The sequence below is a fragment of the Mastigoproctus giganteus genome, chromosome 4 (assembly GCF_048544385.1).
Source record: "Mastigoproctus giganteus isolate SK-2022 chromosome 4, ASM4854438v1, whole genome shotgun sequence".
In the NCBI taxonomy this organism is placed as follows: Eukaryota; Metazoa; Arthropoda; class Arachnida; order Uropygi; family Thelyphonidae; genus Mastigoproctus; species Mastigoproctus giganteus.
The window spans coordinates 220,357,225-220,376,889 of NC_143578.1; the positions used below are offsets into that span (position 1 = coordinate 220,357,225).

The 19,665-nt window shown below is 36.0% G+C and overlaps 1 protein-coding gene across 2 annotated transcripts in view; it reads right to left on the bottom strand.

Moving 5' to 3' along the window:
- Positions 1-236: 236 nt before the first annotated feature.
- LOC150087421 (putative ATP-dependent RNA helicase DDX43) overlaps positions 237-19,665 on the bottom strand; it is a 246,754-nt gene continuing 227,325 nt past the window's right edge. For both annotated transcript variants that reach the window (XM_090372060.1, XM_090372059.1), the window contains exons 19-20: positions 12,058-12,145; positions 237-571 (exon numbers count right to left, since the gene is read on the bottom strand). In XM_090372060.1, coding sequence (XP_090228186.1) covers positions 401-571; positions 12,058-12,145 — 259 coding nt within the window. In that variant the 3' untranslated portion in view covers positions 237-400. The remainder of the gene's footprint in view (positions 572-12,057; positions 12,146-19,665) is intronic.

Below are 19,665 nucleotides of genomic sequence, written 5' to 3' on the forward strand. Positions count from 1 at the left end.
GGGTGAACCAGTACATAAATTAAATCTGCATCAATGTCATTTTAAACACTAATTCTCAAGATTCTTATTCCTACTAAGCACCAATTTCTAATGACTTTAACATTATTTCTTGAAGTTCCAGAAATGTATTTGGGAACCTAATGCAATGACAAACTTTATAGGAACCTTTAAAACAGACCTTTTACTCATATGAAAAAAAAAAAAAAAAAAAAAATGGAAGGACATCCCACAAACTGTGCACTGCTTTAAAATCATCAGATCTTTTAACTCTGTATATTTACCAAATCAATTACCAGTGCTAACCTTTGTCCTATTGGATATGAAACTGATGATTATAGTGTCAGGCGACAAGCTATCTGACACCAAATGCAATAAAATACTGAATTTTTTTAATGATCATTTACCCATAAAATAAATATGAATCTTGCTGATTTCTACTACCCCGCCTTCCTCTACCACCACCACCACCTCTTGCTGGTCTGAATCCCCGTGCTTCAGAATCTTGTGCATCTTTCTTTGCTTTCCAGTGCTCATATCGTTCTGCCATGTTATACAGTTCCTGTGGTACCTCCTTGAAATTGCAGGAAAAAATAAATAAAAATTACACAAGCTGTATCTTAAATTGATTCATCATCTGGAAACACAATGCTTAAACTGTTCTCATAAGGTGTAAAGCAGAGGTTCCCAAACTTTTATAAATTAATATATACTTTAGTACATTTAAGTAAGCAAAGGATGTTAATATAATTGCAAAAATAAAATTAACTTCTGCAGCCCTGTGATAAGACACAGGCCAGTACTACTTTAAACTTTTTATTATTTTTTTTAATTTGGAAAATAAAATAGTAGTTTCTTTTGAGAAAGTTAACAGTAAACTCTCACTAATTCAAACTTCTTTTTTAAACTAGAATTTAATGATACAAACTTATTTCAGAATGGTTTCACAATCAATTTGTAAAAGTAACATCAAGACATTCTGATTATTATATAATGCCCTTGCACATCTTTCCTTACAACCCCCTAAAACCTATGGTTCAGGGAGTCATACTCAGCTGTAAAATGTTTGCATCAGTGGTGTCTGGCCCACAAATAATCTTTATACGGCCCATGCAGAAAGTGTACCAAAAAAAAAAAAAAAAAACCCTTAGCATTTTAAATTTTATTAATTATTTCAAGAACAGGGTACATGCAACACTGAAAAACTGGAAATAAAAAAATTTAAAAGACTGTGCAACATGTTGTGGCAAATATGTGAGAGTGTTGAAGTTATGAAGCCACATGTTGGTGTCATGAATTCAGTTTCTTTTATCTATAATTTGTATCAAATATGCCTGATCAGAAGCATGTGTGTGTATATATGAGGTGCCATCAAAATGTTCCGGGACAATTATGGCATACCTTCTGCTTGACAGTACACTTGGACACCACTAGTGTCCAACATTTTCCAATTTTCTTTTTATTTCTAGTTAACCTTTTACATCATAGAAAACAATTGACAGATGTTAGGATTTGAAGATTTTGACAAGAGAAGGAAAAAACTGGTTAATATTTTGGTATTGAGTAATCCAATTCCTCTATCACATGATCGTTAAATCTTGCTTTTGCACCATAACTATCATGCAGTATATACTGTATGTAAAAATAAGCATAATTGTACTTATCTAGAAAGTACAATTATGCTCTCTCTTTATGTACTCAACACAGAGAGAGAGAGAGAGAGAGAATGAATGAATGAATCCATATTTTGGAATATTTTATGCTGTTTAATACTTGTACTCAAGCAAACAAAAAAAGAATGGTTATATTACTATTTTCTATTTTGCCAAACTTAGGCAAAATACTCTTACTGTGTGAGTAGACCAGTTTGACATTTAGAACTGAAAAAATATACAATCATAAAAGATATTTCTTGGCTAAATGCCTAAGAGTATGAATAAATTTGTTCATACATGGGTAATGCACGCACATCATTTCTACTACCAAGGTAGTTTTAATGCACATCATCAGGCATCTCTCATATTGTGGAGTTATATTTCATAACTGGATTGTCACTACTGAAACACCACTCACTGATCAGAAAGAAGCGTTACTTATATAGGTAGTACAATACCACGGTAACTCGTGATGGTATTCACAATATGAGATATAATTAAAATGATGCATTAAAACTACCTTGGTAGTAGAAATGATGTGCATGCATTACCCATGCACAAACAAACTCCCTCAATATACAATCATGATTACAATTTTACCTTGGTTGAGGAATTATTTTTTTTAAAAAAATTGTGAATAAATAAAATGTCATTTACAGAAATGATCAGCTATTGTATAATAGGAAAATATTACACATAACTAGTGAATATAAATAAAATAAATAAAAAGTGTGGGGAGGAGGGAATTTTCAAGATGTTGGAATTTTCCAATTTGAATGTGGCAGTTTCTATATCCTTTGTATTTTAACTTGGTTTATCAAAGTATTGAGAATGAGAAAAGCTCCCAAAGATTCATACAAAAAAGATTTAATCCGTACAATCAAGGCAGAGTTTCATAATTGTAATCAAACATAAGCAGTGTGGCAACAAAAACAACTTAGTGAAGGAGCTCAAAAATGGTTTTATTTTTATTCGAAATAATCACTGCCTAACTGAATGAGCTTATTATACCATCCTAAAACTGACTGAAAAGAGTCAGCACAAGCATCCAAAAAGATGATGTCCAGTTTGGTGGTTAAGTTTTTCTTTAAGTTCTCAAATTTAAGACAAAGTCCGCTGGTGCTAGATCAGGAGAGTAGGTCAAATGGTTGATCTGTACAATGCCATGTTTTGTCTTAAATGTCCACAAAGCAAGTGTGGAATGGGCAGAGCACTGTCATGCAACAAGAATCAGCTGCCTTTCTCTTGAAATTGCAGCCACACCCAGGAGATGTGCTTTAATAATCTTTGAAATATTTGAACATAGAACACAGCATTGACTCTCTCCTTCAGGTACAAATTACCTTGAGACTCTCACCCTGTTTATGACAAAATGTGATCAGCTTTGTCTTGATCCTTCTGTAAATTAAAGTTATTGGGTCTTTGTGATGAATTTCACATTCACTCCATGCTCTGTCTCTGTGTTATACTGAAACACCCAACACGTCAGGGAAATTAGGATTGCCTTGACAAGTTTGGATGAAGTCTTCACACGAGGACACTGTGTTGTTTCTTCTCATCTGCAAGGCTGTGCAATAGCCTCGCAGATAAGCTTTCTCCCCCCGAATCTTCATAAAGAATTTGATGAATTATATCCATCTCATCAGTCATCATTCTGAGGGTAAAACAATGATCTGTTGCTACAATTTCAAGAGGTTGAATGGATGCCCACTTTTTGGTGCCTCCATAGCCAGGTGGGAAGGAGCAGCAGTGCGTAGCACATGCTTCTTGATTAGACCGGGGTTCGAGCCCGTCACCACCAAATACGGAAAGGTCAGGGAATGACCACCACATATTCCCGGAGCAATATGGCCTTAGTTGCTAATGCTCCTAAAAAACCAAATAATAACAGCCCACTTTTTGGGTCATCATGAGCATCCTCATGTCCATCTTTGAACCACTTAACGTTTCATTGCCATAAACAGTTTTTAACATTTCATATGTTTCTGTTGTAGATTTTCCCAGTTTAAACTAAAATTTGACCATTCGCTGCTCCATTGCAAAAGTCATGACATGGAATGCTAACATTACTAACAAAACTGGTTGTTACTTGCAACCTGTCAGCATACTAGACAATCTCTATATTATCATCTGTTGGACGAAATTTTGAATTATAACGTTCCGTTTCACTGAACATGACTGCAACAGCACCAGTCCAGGAACTTTATTGCCACACTTCATATATTTTTAAAGCTGTACCCACAAACACACGCTAGGCATTCTCTCTCTCTCTCTCTCTCTCTCTCTCTCTCTCTCTCTCTCTCTCTCTCTCTCTCTCTCTCTCTCTCAGCTGCTCTGAGGTAATGCCAACCAGCTTCTCACCAGCTTCCATTGCAGCAACTAACATGGGTAGTTTACCAAATAATTCGTTACAAGTCATTTTCTTGCCAAACAGTATTTAATTCATCAAACATGACCACAATCGGCTAAACACAGACATCACCTATGAAGATTTATGTAATTGTAAATGATAAAAATTGGCATAAAATCAATTTTAAAAAAAAATTGACTTTCAATTCTATGTGCACTTTAAAACAAATAGAAGGGGATCATTGTAAAGTGAGCTCCACCTGTATGTAATTTTTCTGCATTGATTATTATTAATTTGTAAGAAATATCCCAGAACTCCATTCCAGAAGAAAGGAATGTAAACTGTATTAAAAGTTTTACAAATTCAGGTGTCAATAGCGTGTTAAGTAGTTTCTTGTTTGTGACAACCTATCTTTACTATATATATATTTATCTATTCATTCGTCATTAAGTTCTGCTCAACTTTAACTAACATTACTATGCTGCTTCCATGGTCATGGCCATAAAAGAGATTAGCAATCGCACATAAAACTATATCAACTACAGCAATACCTCGCTTAGCACAGCTTCAAACAGCACGGGTTTCAATTAAATTTAAGTAAAAAATTTACTGTATATATTTATATATATATATATATAGATACTATACATATATGCTGCGTTGTCGTAGCCAGGTACTATACATACATGCTGCAGTGCCAACTCTATTGTCTGCCGTGTACATGTGACAATAGCTCCCTTCAGGCAGTCAGCTGCAATGTGCAACAGTGTTCAGTATTCTTAATTCCATCCTGACGAGATGACATGATAGTTTTTCAAACTTTTCATTTCAAAATTTATTTTTTACCCCTTTAAATATGATCGAAAATACATCTGCATCTTGGCTAGAAATCACTGCCAACAACATGCGTTCTGTTTGGCAGCATGAAATGCCCCAATTGGTAAATGATTTCACTGGTTTTGAATCGCAAGTTCAGATAATTTCCGAAGACACTGTGAAGGTCGGAAAAGACTTGGGATTCGAAACTTTGGACACTGCCAATGTATGTGACTGCACTGACTCACATGCGATTTAGTTGATGCAACTCTCCTTGAAATTGCTGAGCAAACTGCATATGCAGAAGAGGAAAACAATTCTGAAATGGACAACACTGAAATGACACAGAAACAATTTTCAACAGAACTGGAGAAAATTTTGGGGGGTTGACATGGTCTGCGAGGCGATTACAAATGGAGATCTGAATGTTGAACATTCAGATCTCCATTTGTGCATCAACAATGTGCATCAAGATACGTCAAATTTTACAAGATGGGATTCGATGCTACAAAGACTTGTACGCTGAGAAAAAGAAGAGACTGCTTCACCAGACTTCAATACTGAAATACTTAAATAAACAACTTTTAAAGCTTTTTTTTCTCATCTCTCATGATGTTAACTTTTCGTTAATAAAATTTTTGTAATATTTTTAAAATTTCAAATCCTGAAAATTGTTTATAGATTTATTATAATTTGTTTATAGACTGTTTCCCTGGCACACATTCAATTTATAATTATACCTCACTCAGCACAGTTTCACATAAGAAATAGTTTCGGTACCAATTATCAGTGCTGTGCAGGGTATTGCTGTATATAAAAATTCATCAATAATGGCAGATACCACCAACACTTGGAGAAACAAACTGGAAACTATTTAAACTGCATACATTTACTTACAGTTACAGCACTGAAGGCTTATTCAATGGCTAAATAGGCAAGTGTATCCATAAAAATATAGGTACAAAACGAGCACAATATCCTATTAAGATAAAGTGTGTCCAACTTCATTATTTTTTTCCTATTCTTGTTTACTATGCTTGCTGGGAGAGAAAAAAAAAAAAAAAAAAAACAACCCTGCTGTAGATTAGAAGATCTGGTATACAAATTGCAGTGCTGTGCATATGCTGGTATCTACCTTTCACTTCTCTTTCCTTTCTCATTCTATAAAATTTAGAATGTGTCTAAATACTAGAAGTGTATATATGGTTAGTTTTTCTGCTGCAGAAAGCAACTGAATTGTAAACAATCATCAATATTTGGGAAATTTTCCATCAGAGCAATTAAGAATTAAACCCATCTTTATTTATCAGCAGACATGTACATGCAAAGATATTCACTGAATATCCTCCCACCTTGCATAGTATTTTACTATATTTGTAAAAGAATAAGAGAAGTTTACCTCAATATGATATGTAGAACACTTCCATGTGATACTCTCCAGAAATTAAAATGAAAACAATTAAAAAATTGAAAATCTTAAATTACAGTAAGAAATATTAACAATTATTAAAAATCAAATGAACACAAAAATCAATTTAATGCAATTAAAAATTAATTTAACAAAAATTTCCTTCCTTAGCGTATTATGAGGAAAGACTTCTAACTTGTTGATATGTCGTTTCGTTGAATGTTGGGCGAGGGGGCGTTCAAGAACTAGCTGAAGTATTCTGCGGTAGACCGTTTTGTGTGTGTGTGGTCATCACACAACTCTTATGCATTTGGTCGCAAGCTCACGACAATGTGTTAGAACTTGTATGAATGTGTCTTGACCCTCCCAATAATGTATTCAATTTGTTAACGTGTCTGTTTTTTTTTTTTTTTAAATATTTTTTTTATTTCTGAGGCCTGGGCTTCACGTCACAAATCTATGGAGATCTTCAATACAGACCAATCGTTATGATGCAGAATTTTTTAATTTGTCACAAAGTTTCCTAACTTGGGAAAGGTATTTTTGTTTATTTGAATACCGAGATCTTAAGGCGGCTTAACTTATACAATATGGTAAGTGCTAGTTGCTTCACGCCTGAAATTTTATGATTTAAATTGACCCTGGCAAACTTCGGAACGATGTTGTTTTGAAAAGAAATATGGTAACTGTGGGCCGAGTATCTTAGTATTATTCTAATGTAACTTTACACCAAGGTATTCAAAAAATCTCCCATAATTGGGTGTATCGATAGGCTATACCTGAAGAGAAAGGAAGTGAATGATATAGTCAATAAGAGATTAAAAATGAATTTGATAGTATGAACCAGAGCTATGACGTAATTTTACACCAAGATATTCAAAAAATCCCCTATAATTGTGTGTATCGATAAGTTATACCTGGAGAGAAGGAAACTGAATGATATAGTCAATAAGAGATTAAAAATGAATTCGATAGTATGAACCAGAGCTATGATGTTCAATACTGCTATCAATATTGATATCAACGTAGAACGTATTGAGCATTATAGCGTTGGTTCATATTACTATATTAAGTAGGTTTACTAAAGACATTTTACCATATGAAGTATTAGTTTATTGGAAGGAGAGGACAATTATTACAATATACCCAAAAAAACAGGCTTGAAGACAGCTTTCAATGCAGAAATCTGAAATGTAGCCAATTATTTAGTTGTTGGGACGTTTGGGTAATTGTCCTCTTGTTCCAATAAACTAATTAAATACTAACTGTAAGTTTAAGGATGTGCTGTATTATAATGACTAAGTATATTAAAGTAGCACCACTTAATTTCTAGCACTCACCTCTTGATGAATCCGCTAGGATGTGATGAGTTATAGAAGACAGTTAATAAGAGTGAGAGACTCACTTGTACTAAATCATTACTGAAGTTGTGGTTCAATTTAAATTAAACCCATTAAAATATGCTCGTAAGAAGGAAATGTCATTCCATTCCACGGTTGTCTATTAAAAACCGTAAAGATGGGGATAACCTTAAATAGATTAATTATTAACAAAAAGCCACTATTTGTGCACAAGCAACTTTGCAACTTTCGATATTCATCTTCAGTTAGCTTTGCGAGAAGAGGAACATGAACATCATTAATAAGAAGAGCTATTACCCAAGATGCAATACAGGGCATGTGGGAACTTTATTTGTGTCAAGTCCCAAATAGGGGAGAGGTTGATTGGGAGTTTTGTGTTTAACACATTCAATGACGTGTTGAAGAAGCCATTCAATAACTAAAGCTTCATTTTGGAGAATTTTATAATTAGATTCCAATTTAATTATTGTAATAGCTGAATCGATCAGTGGATTATGATTGTGGGAATGGACATGTTGTTAACGCCGTACTAGATTGGTTAGATTTAAAAGTATTAAAATGATAATACACATGCATATTAAGAGATTTTGGAAATGCCGAATTTAGTCATGGTGCTCCCAATATAACAGGCATTACAGTCAATTTGGCATTGAATTTGGAACCTAGTTTATTATATGACGAAAAAACTATGGTTATACTTGTGTTTGCAAAGACTTGCCGAAGACGTTTCACAAATTGCCTGTGGTAAGGGAGAATGACTTGGGTTTTGCGCCCACTTTATAGATGGTAAGGTTTAAGAAATTGATTGAATTATCTATTTCCGTTTTGAGGGTAATTAAATACTTCACATGAGAAGGAATTAATTCCTTCTCAAGTTAAATTAATATATAATTTTGTTTTCTGTTACATAACAGTTTAAGATCCTTTGGTTCAAACTGAACATAACTCACAGGCAGTCACATGAAATCATATACGGTCTAACTTGGTTATAACAAGCATCAAGGAACTGACAAAATTTCCTTGTTATAACCATTACTCACTATATCAGTGATGAGTTAAATTTACCTCTTATTTTTTTAATTCTCAGTAACTTGATGAAAGATAGATTCAAAAAAAGAAAAGAAATATTAGAGGGAAAAAAAAAAATAATAATATTAGTATATACCTACATATTATTTGTATTAATATGCTTCTATTCGATTTTTAAATCAATCCAGCAAACCGTTGTTGCGTCCAAATTATTTAGCAAATTTTTCCGCTTGAGCCGTCAAGATCTATTGAAAATCCAGCACTTGTGTAGTGAACCACCGAGGCAACGTTTCATCGACGTTTGTAACCTCACACTTTCTAAAGTTTTTTTGTTGTTCTTTTCCAGTGCCGATATGTAGACATTTATTCTTGCACAATGTCGATACTGTTGAGGAGAACAAAGGAGACTTTTCACACACATCAACATGTTTTGTACCACGTTCTAACTCGTGAATAATTTAGACTTTTTTGTGAATAGAGAGAGAGACTCTTTTTTAGTAGACACGTTTCCGAAGGAAGGATTCGTTTCTAACTGATTTTACTTTAAAATGACAGTAAAGTTATCTGCATACATTCTTAGAATGTTCTGAAATGCGTAAAAAGTTCTTAGCAGTCTCGAAATAAATTTATGGTTCAGTGAATACAAGACAATCTGTAAATAGAGTTATGTGACAAGTGGAATGCCAATACGCTATTGTATAGCTCCGGTCCCCGAAAGGACAAGGTCATAAACTGGCCACTAATCCAATGGGGGTGGTCATAAAAGCTAAGTCTTTTCATTTTTGTCTATTCCAAGAATTGTTTTTTCCCCCCCCTACTATCTGAGAAATTAAGAATGTTTACATAGTTACAAAAATTTGTACGTTATATCCATGTAGTATGCTCATTATAATAGTGAGAGATTGGGAATATGCATAAATTAAAATCATTATGGCTTTTTGCTCATTACAGCCATTATCCGTGTTCTAACGAAGTTTGACTGTTTATTATTTACTTTGTAGCAGATTTTCACACTACTCAATAGATTTCTTGAATTCTGAATGGTGTTTATATTTATATATATACAGGGCTTTCCAATAGTAACGCTCGATTTTTGTAACGAATAAAACAATAAATTGTGAGAGTGATAGTGATCTATTTTTATTTTTATTATGAAGTATATGTGTTAACATTATGTTTTAAAAATTATATCAGATAAATGTCCGCCGCGGCTTTGTCTGGTTTGGTTAATCCTGGATACCCAATTGGTGATGACGTTATCGCATAAAAGTGGCTCAATTTCAGCAATAACGCGCCTAATGTTGGCCTTTAAGGCGGCAACCGTCCGTGGTTTGTTAGCATAGACTTTGGATTTTAGAAAGCCCCAGAGAAAAAAATCCAGTGGCGTTAGGTCGCAGGATCTGGGCGGCCAATTAACGTCACCATTTCGCGATATAACGGAACCTTCAAATTTCTCATGCAATAGTGTTACTGTATCACGTGCCGTATGGCACGTAGCACCGTCTTGCTGAAACCAAATGTTTGTTAGATCGATTCCATCCACTGCAGGCCAAAAAAAATCTCTTATCATAGCCCTGTATCACTCACCGTTGACCGTAAGTGCCACTTCTTCTTCGTTTTCGAAAAAATACGGACCGATTATTCCGCCGGACCAAAGTGTACACCATACCGTAACTTTTTCGGAATGTAGTGGGACCTCATGAATCTCCTGTGGGTTTTCGTCGCTCCAAATTCGGCAATTTTGCTTGTTAACAAAGCCACTTAACCAGAAATGAGCCTCGTCACTAAACATTATTTTTCGCCCAAAATCAGGATCGACCTCCAACTGCTCTAGCGCCCAATTAGCGAATGCACGCCGCTGCGCATGATCGTTGGGCTTTAGTTGTTGGGTTAATTGCACTTTATAAGGGTGAAGCCCTAAGTCCTTATGCAGGATTCGCCAAGTTGTCGTCGAAGACAGGCCAAGTTCTTGAGCCCGACGCGGAATGGACTGTTGCGGATTCTCACGCACACTTTCCCGGACTGCAGCAATATTTTCAACGGATCTTGCGTTTCGCTGACGTACAGGCACTTTCAGATTTGCCACAGACCCAGTTGCTTCGAATTTGTTTATTAAACGGCGAATTGTGGATTCTGAAGGATGTTCGTCGACACCATAAACTGCACGGAGTGTACGAAACGTTTGACGAATAGAACATTGGTTTTGATAATAATTTTTTACAATTTGACTCGTTGCTCAGTCGTGTAACGCTCCATAATAAAATGCAGAGACTAACTGAAAACGGCTACCAAAGATACCACCTGTGTGACTGTCGACTTCGTCATGCGCTGCTGCCAAACATCGAGCGTTACTATTGGAAAACCCTTTATATATATATATATATGTAAGTTGTATTAATATTAAATTAAGTATGCATAAAGGGATGTGAAAGTTACATAAGGTGCCAGTAATTATAAGGGTGAGAAAAGTAGAAAAAGAAGTGTAGTAGATTAGTGAAAGAATGTTAATATCCTAGAGGTTATGATGAATTAAGTAAATTATGGGCTGAATTGCCAAGCCAATATAAAGTAGGTCAACTGTGAAGTAAAATTAGTATAACAAAATACTAATAAAATGCAAATAAAAATAAAATGAAAATGGTATAGCCGTCATCAGATATGTGGGGAGAACATTTTTGGTAAATGAGTAAATGGTCTAATACGGGTAATGCAAAAAATGCTTGATCTGACATCAGCTGAAATAAATATTGATACATGATCGGGTATTTCATCAGGGGACTATACCTGACCATGTATCAGGAACTGCGTTTATATACTAGTCCATAGTAGTAGAAGAAAAGTGAAAGGCCAAAAAGGAATGAAAATGAAATTAGCACTTTCTAATACAGTATGGACAAGGTAGTCCCAACACGGTGCAATTTATTTAGGTAAAAATAAGTATTGAGTTGGGAGGATAAAAACGATTAATATCAATATGTTTAATATAAATATGTGGAATTTAGTGTAGGATTTCATTTTGCATAGATAAGGAGGTAATTATTCTGCAGTATGGAGCAATGTATACATCTTGAGAACCTTATTTTAGGAATTATGTGAATCATGAAATGGATACAGAGAAGAGAGAAATTAGTGTATTTTAAATATATATTAGGAACAAGCAAATGGTATAAAGATGATGTATTAGACTGAGGATGGGGAAGGGAAAAAGGAATATTTTAAATAAATAAAGACAAAAAATAGCAATAGTAGTAGGAACTATCCTACTTAAAACCTTAGAAAGTACCACAAATTAGCCTACAGTGAACAAGGTTATTTGAGCAAAATTAGAGTGAAAATTACCTACAAGTGACTGCCATTTAATGATACAAACTTATTTCAGAATGGTTTCACATGTTAATATTGGCATATTGGAAAGGGTTATTTTCAGTATAGTTAAATTACCTGTTCTGCTTCTTCCATGATGTCAATCAAGTGACGCGCTTGTCTCCAGTCTTCTCTAGTTATGAGAGTGATAGATTTTCCCCTTTTTCTGAAATAAATTAGCAAGCAATGTTAATTATACATAATTTGTTTGTAAGTTATCATTCTCATTTATTATATTAAACCAGACAGAGAGAGAGAGAACTGATGGCTATTTTTTTGGCAGCAATAATAAAAGAAAGGGCAATTTGTATGATAATCTTACTACAGGAATCAATGCGGTAATATCCCTTAAGATATGAAAAAAGAAAAAATAAATAAAATTACTGAAGTTATGCTGAACTTGGCAAGGTGCACAATTTTGCTTTTATGTAAAAAAGCACCTAATATTCAGAACGAAATAAAATAAAATAAAAAAAACAAAACAAAGGAACTCAAAACCTCAACCAAAGAATGAGTGCCGCTATCCAGAAAAATGTCAGTGGATGTTCCTATGAAATCCAAATCAGATAGAAAATAATGAACAAAACTCAAAATTATGAAGTAGATTGTGGCAGCTGCCCTCTGCTGGTAAATAAGCAAATATAACAGACAAAATGCAAATTTAAATGTTGACCCAGCTAGTCAGCAGGTCCAAACCAAATACAAATATGTAAATTAATATTTAATAAACATAATAAACAGATTTCACTAAAATTAAAATCAAATGACTAATTAATGCAAACCATAGAGTAAATTAAAACAACGAAGAAACCAAGTGGTGGTATGAAAATTCAACAAAGAATGGGACATAATAAAAAAAGTAAATAAAGGGGGGGGGGCAAAATAATGAACCACGTTACATTTGCATCAAAAATATTTTATAATTCTGAGTTCTGTTTGTTGTTTTCTGTCTGGTTCAGATCCAGTGGTCAATGATATACAGGAGTTTTGCCAGCAGAGATAAGGAGGTAATTATTCTGCAGTATGGAGCAATGTATACATCTTGAGAACCTTATTTTAGGAATTATGTGAATCATGAAATGGATACAGAGAAGAGAGAAATTAGTGAGGGGGAACAAAAGGGAATTCTTAATTACTTCAGTTTTTAATGATTTCAAGTTTTTAATTTCAAATTGGAGCATGTGGAAACTAGGCACCTGTGAGATCTGATTAGTGTTGTTGACTGAATTATATTATCATTAGTTTCCACCTGTACATGCTGAAAAGGCCTTTTACGAATGAACTTAGATGAAGTGTAATGGTCAGAGTGAATAAAGTATATACACCGATGAGCCAAAACATTACGACCAGCGAGTTGTTATGCAAATTGAAGCAACTGCAGGTGAATTATGGCACGTGCACAGGTTGGGCCACGGTATAAAAAACACCTGATACCGAGCTCCATTAATCAGTGTTACTCTTGTTCTTCAGATGGGAAAGACAGCAGACTTCAGTGAGTTTGACAAAGACCAAATTGTAATGGCCAGACAACTGGATCAGAGAAAATCTGAAACTCCACGGCTGGTGGGATGCTCATGGTCAGCCGTGGTTAGTACCTACCGAAAGTGGTCAAAGACCCACGAACCGACGGCAAGGTGTTGGACGACCACGGCTCATCGATGCTTGAGATGAGCAAAGGCTCTCCCGGATGGTACATGGCAACAGAAGGGCGACTGCGGCACAACTCACTAGTGATGGTAGTAATGTGTCACAACACACACACACACAGTACTAGGGCTGCGTAGCAGCAGGGTGCTCCAAGCGCCCATGCTAACCACTGTTCACCGGCGACAGCATCTACAATGGGCACGTGAACATTGAAACTGGACTTTGAGTGATTGCAAGAAGGTTGTGTGGTGCAATGAATCACGTTTCCTGTTGCACGAAGGGTACATGTGGGTAGTTTAACTGGGGAAGTAATGGTGCCTGTATGCACCGTGGAACGAAAATAAGTCAGTGGTAGCGGTGTCATGCTATGGGCGATGTTCTGCTGGGATACCCTGGGTCCAGTCATCCATGTGCCAGGCACTCTGACATCTACCACCTACCTAAACATCATTGTTGACCAGGTACACCCTTTCATGGCAACAGTCCTCCCCTCTGGCAGTGCTGTCTTTCAGCAGGATAAGCCATGCCACACTACCCGGATTGTTCAAGACTCGTTCGCAGAACATGAGGAAGACTTCCAGGTATTACCTTGGCCTTCAAATTCCCCAGGCATCAATCCCCTCGAGCATCTGTGATTTGTGTTGGAACAGCAACTCCAATCTCTTGCGTTTGCCCATCATTTTCACGATTTCTAAACAAAAAAAAAAAAAAAAAACCCAACATCACTGATGTAAATAATGAAACAAAAAACAAAGTTTGTCCTTTTCTGGTGGAACACAACAATCGATGCGATGCACTAAATCAACTAAACATTTGGTCTCTTTTTTTTTTTTTTTTTTTTTGTTTTGAGCAGTAGGTGTGGTCTTCACACCTACTGTTTTGAGGGTTGCCAGATAATAGGTATACTAATCTTCCAATGACGACTTATAATGCCGGTTCTTGTCGCTTATTTACGACTTGCAAAATATCTGTTTTTACCTATTCTAGTTAATACTTGAATTTTATGATTTCTGGTTGACTTTTCTTTTTCTAATTTGGAGTACTGAAGTGTCTAGGTTAATCCAATCTCGGTAAATCAAGAGTCTGCTGTACTTTATTATTCCCATATTTAATGTTGGTAATGTCTTCCATCTTTCCCACTGCTGGCATCATTCCCTCGCTCCTTGTATAATTCTCTATAGTAGTCTTCTGCTATTTGAATTATGCCTTCTCTGCTGTTTATAAGTAACACCATCACTTGTCTTTCTGTATTACTGCTCATTTAAATCCTTTGTTTCCCCTTAATGCTTGTTCTACTTTTCTTGTGTTAAATCATCTTATGTCCTCTCTGAGTCTCTTTCTAATGGCTTTGCATAACTCAGTATACTCAATTTTCTCCCTGTCAGTGTTTTTCTTGCTCTTCATTTGTCATCTTCGATTCATCATGACAAGTGTTTCTTGACTAATTTTTTCTTCTTTGGATTTCTTTTTTCCTATAGGTTTCTTGGGCTTTATCACTTCCAGAAAGTTGTAATATTCCTTGTCGATATCTTGGCCCTGAGCAGTTTGGAAAAGCTCACAAAACTTGTTCTTAAGTTCTAGTACATACTGCTTTTTCTCCTCTTCTGTTATCTCAAAGACCTTTGTATTATTTACTCGAGTCAGTTTTTTCCTTTCCTACATCTATATCAAGTGTACATCTTACCATTCTGTGATCACTTCCAACATTTACCTTATTCAGGACGGCAACATCATTCACAATATATCTTCTGTTAGTGAGGACGAAGTAGATTTCGTTAGTTGTTAATCCATTTGGACTCTTCCATGTCCACTTTCTGTTCACCCTTTTCTTGAAAAAAAGTGTACAGTATTGACAATCCTTGAGATTCTGCAAATTCTACAAGTCTTTCACCTGTTTCACCAATTCCAAAAGTTCCTATAGTTCCCCTCTCTGCACTGTTTTGTCTTTTTCCAACCTTAGCATTGAAGTCCCCCATAATAATACAGTAACCCCCCCGCTATTTGCGGTGGTTACGTTCCTGAGAAATGTCGCGAATACCAAAAACGTGAATACTGAGTTATGGCTCCCATAGTAATAAAGGGGTTCCGTTCCAAAGTATTAAATATAAACTAGTCTAAAATTTTGTCTATGTATGTATTATATGTACCATCATAATATGACTATGTACACAGACAGTACATAGTGAAAAATCGAAATGAAAATAAGAAACAATTTAATATTAAATGTAATATTTATTAGAAATTTCAAAGAAATCTTTCAAACTAGTGCCTTTGCTAGCTAAAACACTTGTCACCAGTTTCGCTAAAGTGTTGATAAAGGAGTTTTGCCCTTTCACGAATGATGAGTGAACTTAACGGAATTTTATTTTGAGTTCAGTCTTCTACCCACAGATTTAAAGCTTTTTCTAATTTAACATCACGAGTTACAGAGCAAAATTTTGAAGCAATTAGCACGTTTTCACAGACACCACGACGGATTTTTTCTTCCGATTTCTTGATTGATCGTACCGTTCAATCATTGATTTTATAATGTTTTGTCACTGAGGAGACACTTTCACCATTAGAAATTTTGTCTAATAACTCAATTTTATTCGCTAATGTCATCACCTTCTTTGATCTTTTCACATTTCCCTTGTTATTCGTAGCCATATTTTTGTAGGGGTTAGAAAAGAATTTGTCCACAATAAAGTCACTTTCTTCCGTTAACACACTCGAAAAAGTGTTTTCACTAATACACTGCAAAACGGTAGATTTTTCACTTTTGTAAGCATATCAATTTATAAATTTATTCAATTTATAAGCATGTAAATTAAAAGCAAACGGCGAAACCTTCCATGACAAGCACATAGCACATACTGAACAAGGATTAGCGAGAAACATCCACGCTCGCGATTTTGTCATCCCTCTCCCCCACCGCTGTTTTGACCTGGAAAGATGATTTTAGCCACGCCCATGTTTTTTTATGGCGGAAAATGTTCACAGCTTTAAAATTCACATTTTTTTAGGTTTCATTTTATATTAAATCAGCGACCGCGAATAGCGGGGGTTTACTGTAGTGTAGTGGGTTTTCTGCTCATCTAGAAGACTCAATTTCAGTGTACATTTCTTCAACCTCTTCATCATCATGGCTCGACGTTTGTGCATAAATCATTATAACCTTTAGTTTGTACCTCTTAGAAATCTTGAGTATTAGTCTTGACACCCTTGGTGATGTACTTTTGAATTCCAAAATGTTGTTTTTAAAATCTTTATGGACCAGAAACCCAACTCCACCTTCACTCCTTTCACTGTTTCCATTGGTGTACAGCAGATTTCCACTTGATAAACTTGTGATTCATTTCTTCTTCTTGTTTCGGCCAAACCGGTGATATTTTCATCACGCAACACAGCAGCAGCACCCAAGGCAGAATGAGCTGGTCCCAAAGGAACTAGTAGTTGGTGACTACTGTCAATGAAACGGGAAACATGCTTTGTAAAAAGGATAGGTGGAACAGTACCAAGGTACAATTTGTATGTCTGCTAGGGGCAAATGATGACAGAGCGGATATCATCTTTTAAGGGCACAAAAGGTGATATAGTTGTACACGTTGGCACTAATGATATTAAGAGTAGGAGACCGGCGGAATTAACCAGTTAACAAGTACAGGTCACTGTTGAAAAAAAGCTGTGAATTAGGGTTGAATTTGAAAGTGTCTGCAATTCTGCCCAGACACGATAGGAGGGAGTACATTTGTATATGATGAGAGCCCTGTCGATCAATTCGGCCCTGGAAAGATTGTGTAAGGCCGAAGGGATAGAATTTTTTTCAGCCTCGTCTGTACTTGTTAACAGGAGAGACTGTTCCTACAGGTATGGGATACACTTAAATAGAAAGGGTGCAAGAATGTTTGCTGATGCTATCAAGGCAGTGTTAGGTGGGTCGGAAAACTGCTAGATTGGGGGGGGATACAAGGACTAATAGATTAACAGTAGCCACTGACAGAGGTGAAAGTGATTCTTGCACTGCTTCTATTGGAATGTAAACACATGGGTTGTGTTAGGGTAGCTAAGAAAAAGAACAGGTGCATGTATACTTGAGTGTACACCAATGCTAGGAGTTTAGTAAATAAATTTGATGAATTTGAGGTATTGCTCAAAACATCAAAGGCAGATATTGAGGGGATTTCAGAGACGTGGTGTCACAAAGATATAAGGAATGCAGAACTGGAATTTGGGGAGTGCAATGTCTACAGAAAGGATAGACAGGATAGGAAGGGAGGAGGGGTTATGCTATTAGTTAAGAAATACATAAAATCCAAGGAAGCGAAGCCAGTCGACATCGCTGGACAGTGCAGTGTCGAGTCAGTTTGGTGTGACATAAGCATTGGGAGATCAAAATTGAGAGTAGGAGTGTGCTATAGGCCTAATGACTCTGATGAGTATAATAAGAAACTGTACAAGGAAATAGAGTGGGCCAGTAAATCAGAGAGTCTTATAATGGGAGATTTTAATTTCCCAGATATTGACTGGAATTTGGGGGCTGGTCACTCACACACTAGCAAGGCTTTGGGGATTCATTGGATGATTCTTTTCTACATCAGCATATTCGGAAGGCAACTAGAGGGAGGAATACTCTTGATTTGATTATCAGCAGTGATTCTTCATGCATTAAGAATCTGGAGATAAATGAACCACTAGGTGGCAGTGATCACAGTGTGCTGAAGTGGGATTTACTCAAAGAGGTAACTACCATTAGGGATAAAGGGAAGGGTTATTGCTTTCGTAAAGGCGACTACGATGGACTGGGACAGTATTTAAAGTCTATACAGTGGGACCAACTGATGATGTTACCAACAGCAAATTCAAAATGGGAAGCATTCAAAGAACTTATCTTGGAAGCTACTAGGTTTTACATACCAACTAAGAAATATTGTTCAAGGGTGAGGCCTAAGTGGATGTCAGTTGAACTAATGAGACATATGGCAGAGAAGAAAAATGCATGGGATACATATAAATTAAAATGTGACACAGAAGCCTATGATAGATATAAGTTGATCTGTAACCAAGTTACAAAGGAGGTTAGGCAGGTGAAGGCAGATTACGAGAAATTTTTGGCAAGGGATGCAAAGAAAAACAGCAGGGAGTTCTTTACTTATATAAACTCTAGAAGGAAGGGGATGAATCAGATTGGTCCACTTGATATCGATGGGTCAACTGTTGATGATCCTGCTCAGGTAGCTAACAAACTAAATGAATATTTTGTATCGACATTCACACATGAAGAGTTATTCAGCGAGGGGAATGCTAGAGGTGTATTCAACTCTGGCAGTAAGCTAGAGCATCTTGTAATAACTAAGAGTAAAGTGGAGGAGAAATTGTTGAAGATAAACACAAGAACACACCTGGGGTGGATGGGATCTATCCAGTTATATTAAAGGAGGTAGCAAAGGAAGTAAGCAAACCCTTAGCCATAATTATGAGAGCTTCCTTGGACTCAGGGGAAGTACCCATGGACTGGAGATGTGCAAATGTGACCCCAATTCACAAAGGAGGATCAAAGGGCGACACAATTAATTATAGACCTGTTAGTTTAACTTCTGTTCCCGGGAAATTAATGGAGACACTGGTTAAAGAAGCACTGCAGGATTATCTAGACAAGACTTCAGTTATAGCTCAGACACAGCATGGTTTTGTTAAGGGAACGTCTTGCCTGACCAATTTGATTGGATACTATGATGCAGTCACAAAAGAACTGGATGCAGGAAATAACTTTGATGTTATATACTTGGATCTTACAAAGGCTTTTGATACTGTTGCACATGGAAGACTGCTGCACAATTTGGAGCACTGTGGCATTGGAGGCATGCTGCTATGGATAAAGGGGTGGTTGAGGGGGAGAAGACAGAGTGGTAATCAATGCACACTGCTCTTCGTGGACTAATGTTATTAGTGGAATCCCTCAGGGTTCAGTATAGGGTCCATTATTGTTTTCTGTATTTATAAATGATATTGATGATGGTATATCAAGCTTAATGTCCCAGTTTGCAGACAATATGAAGG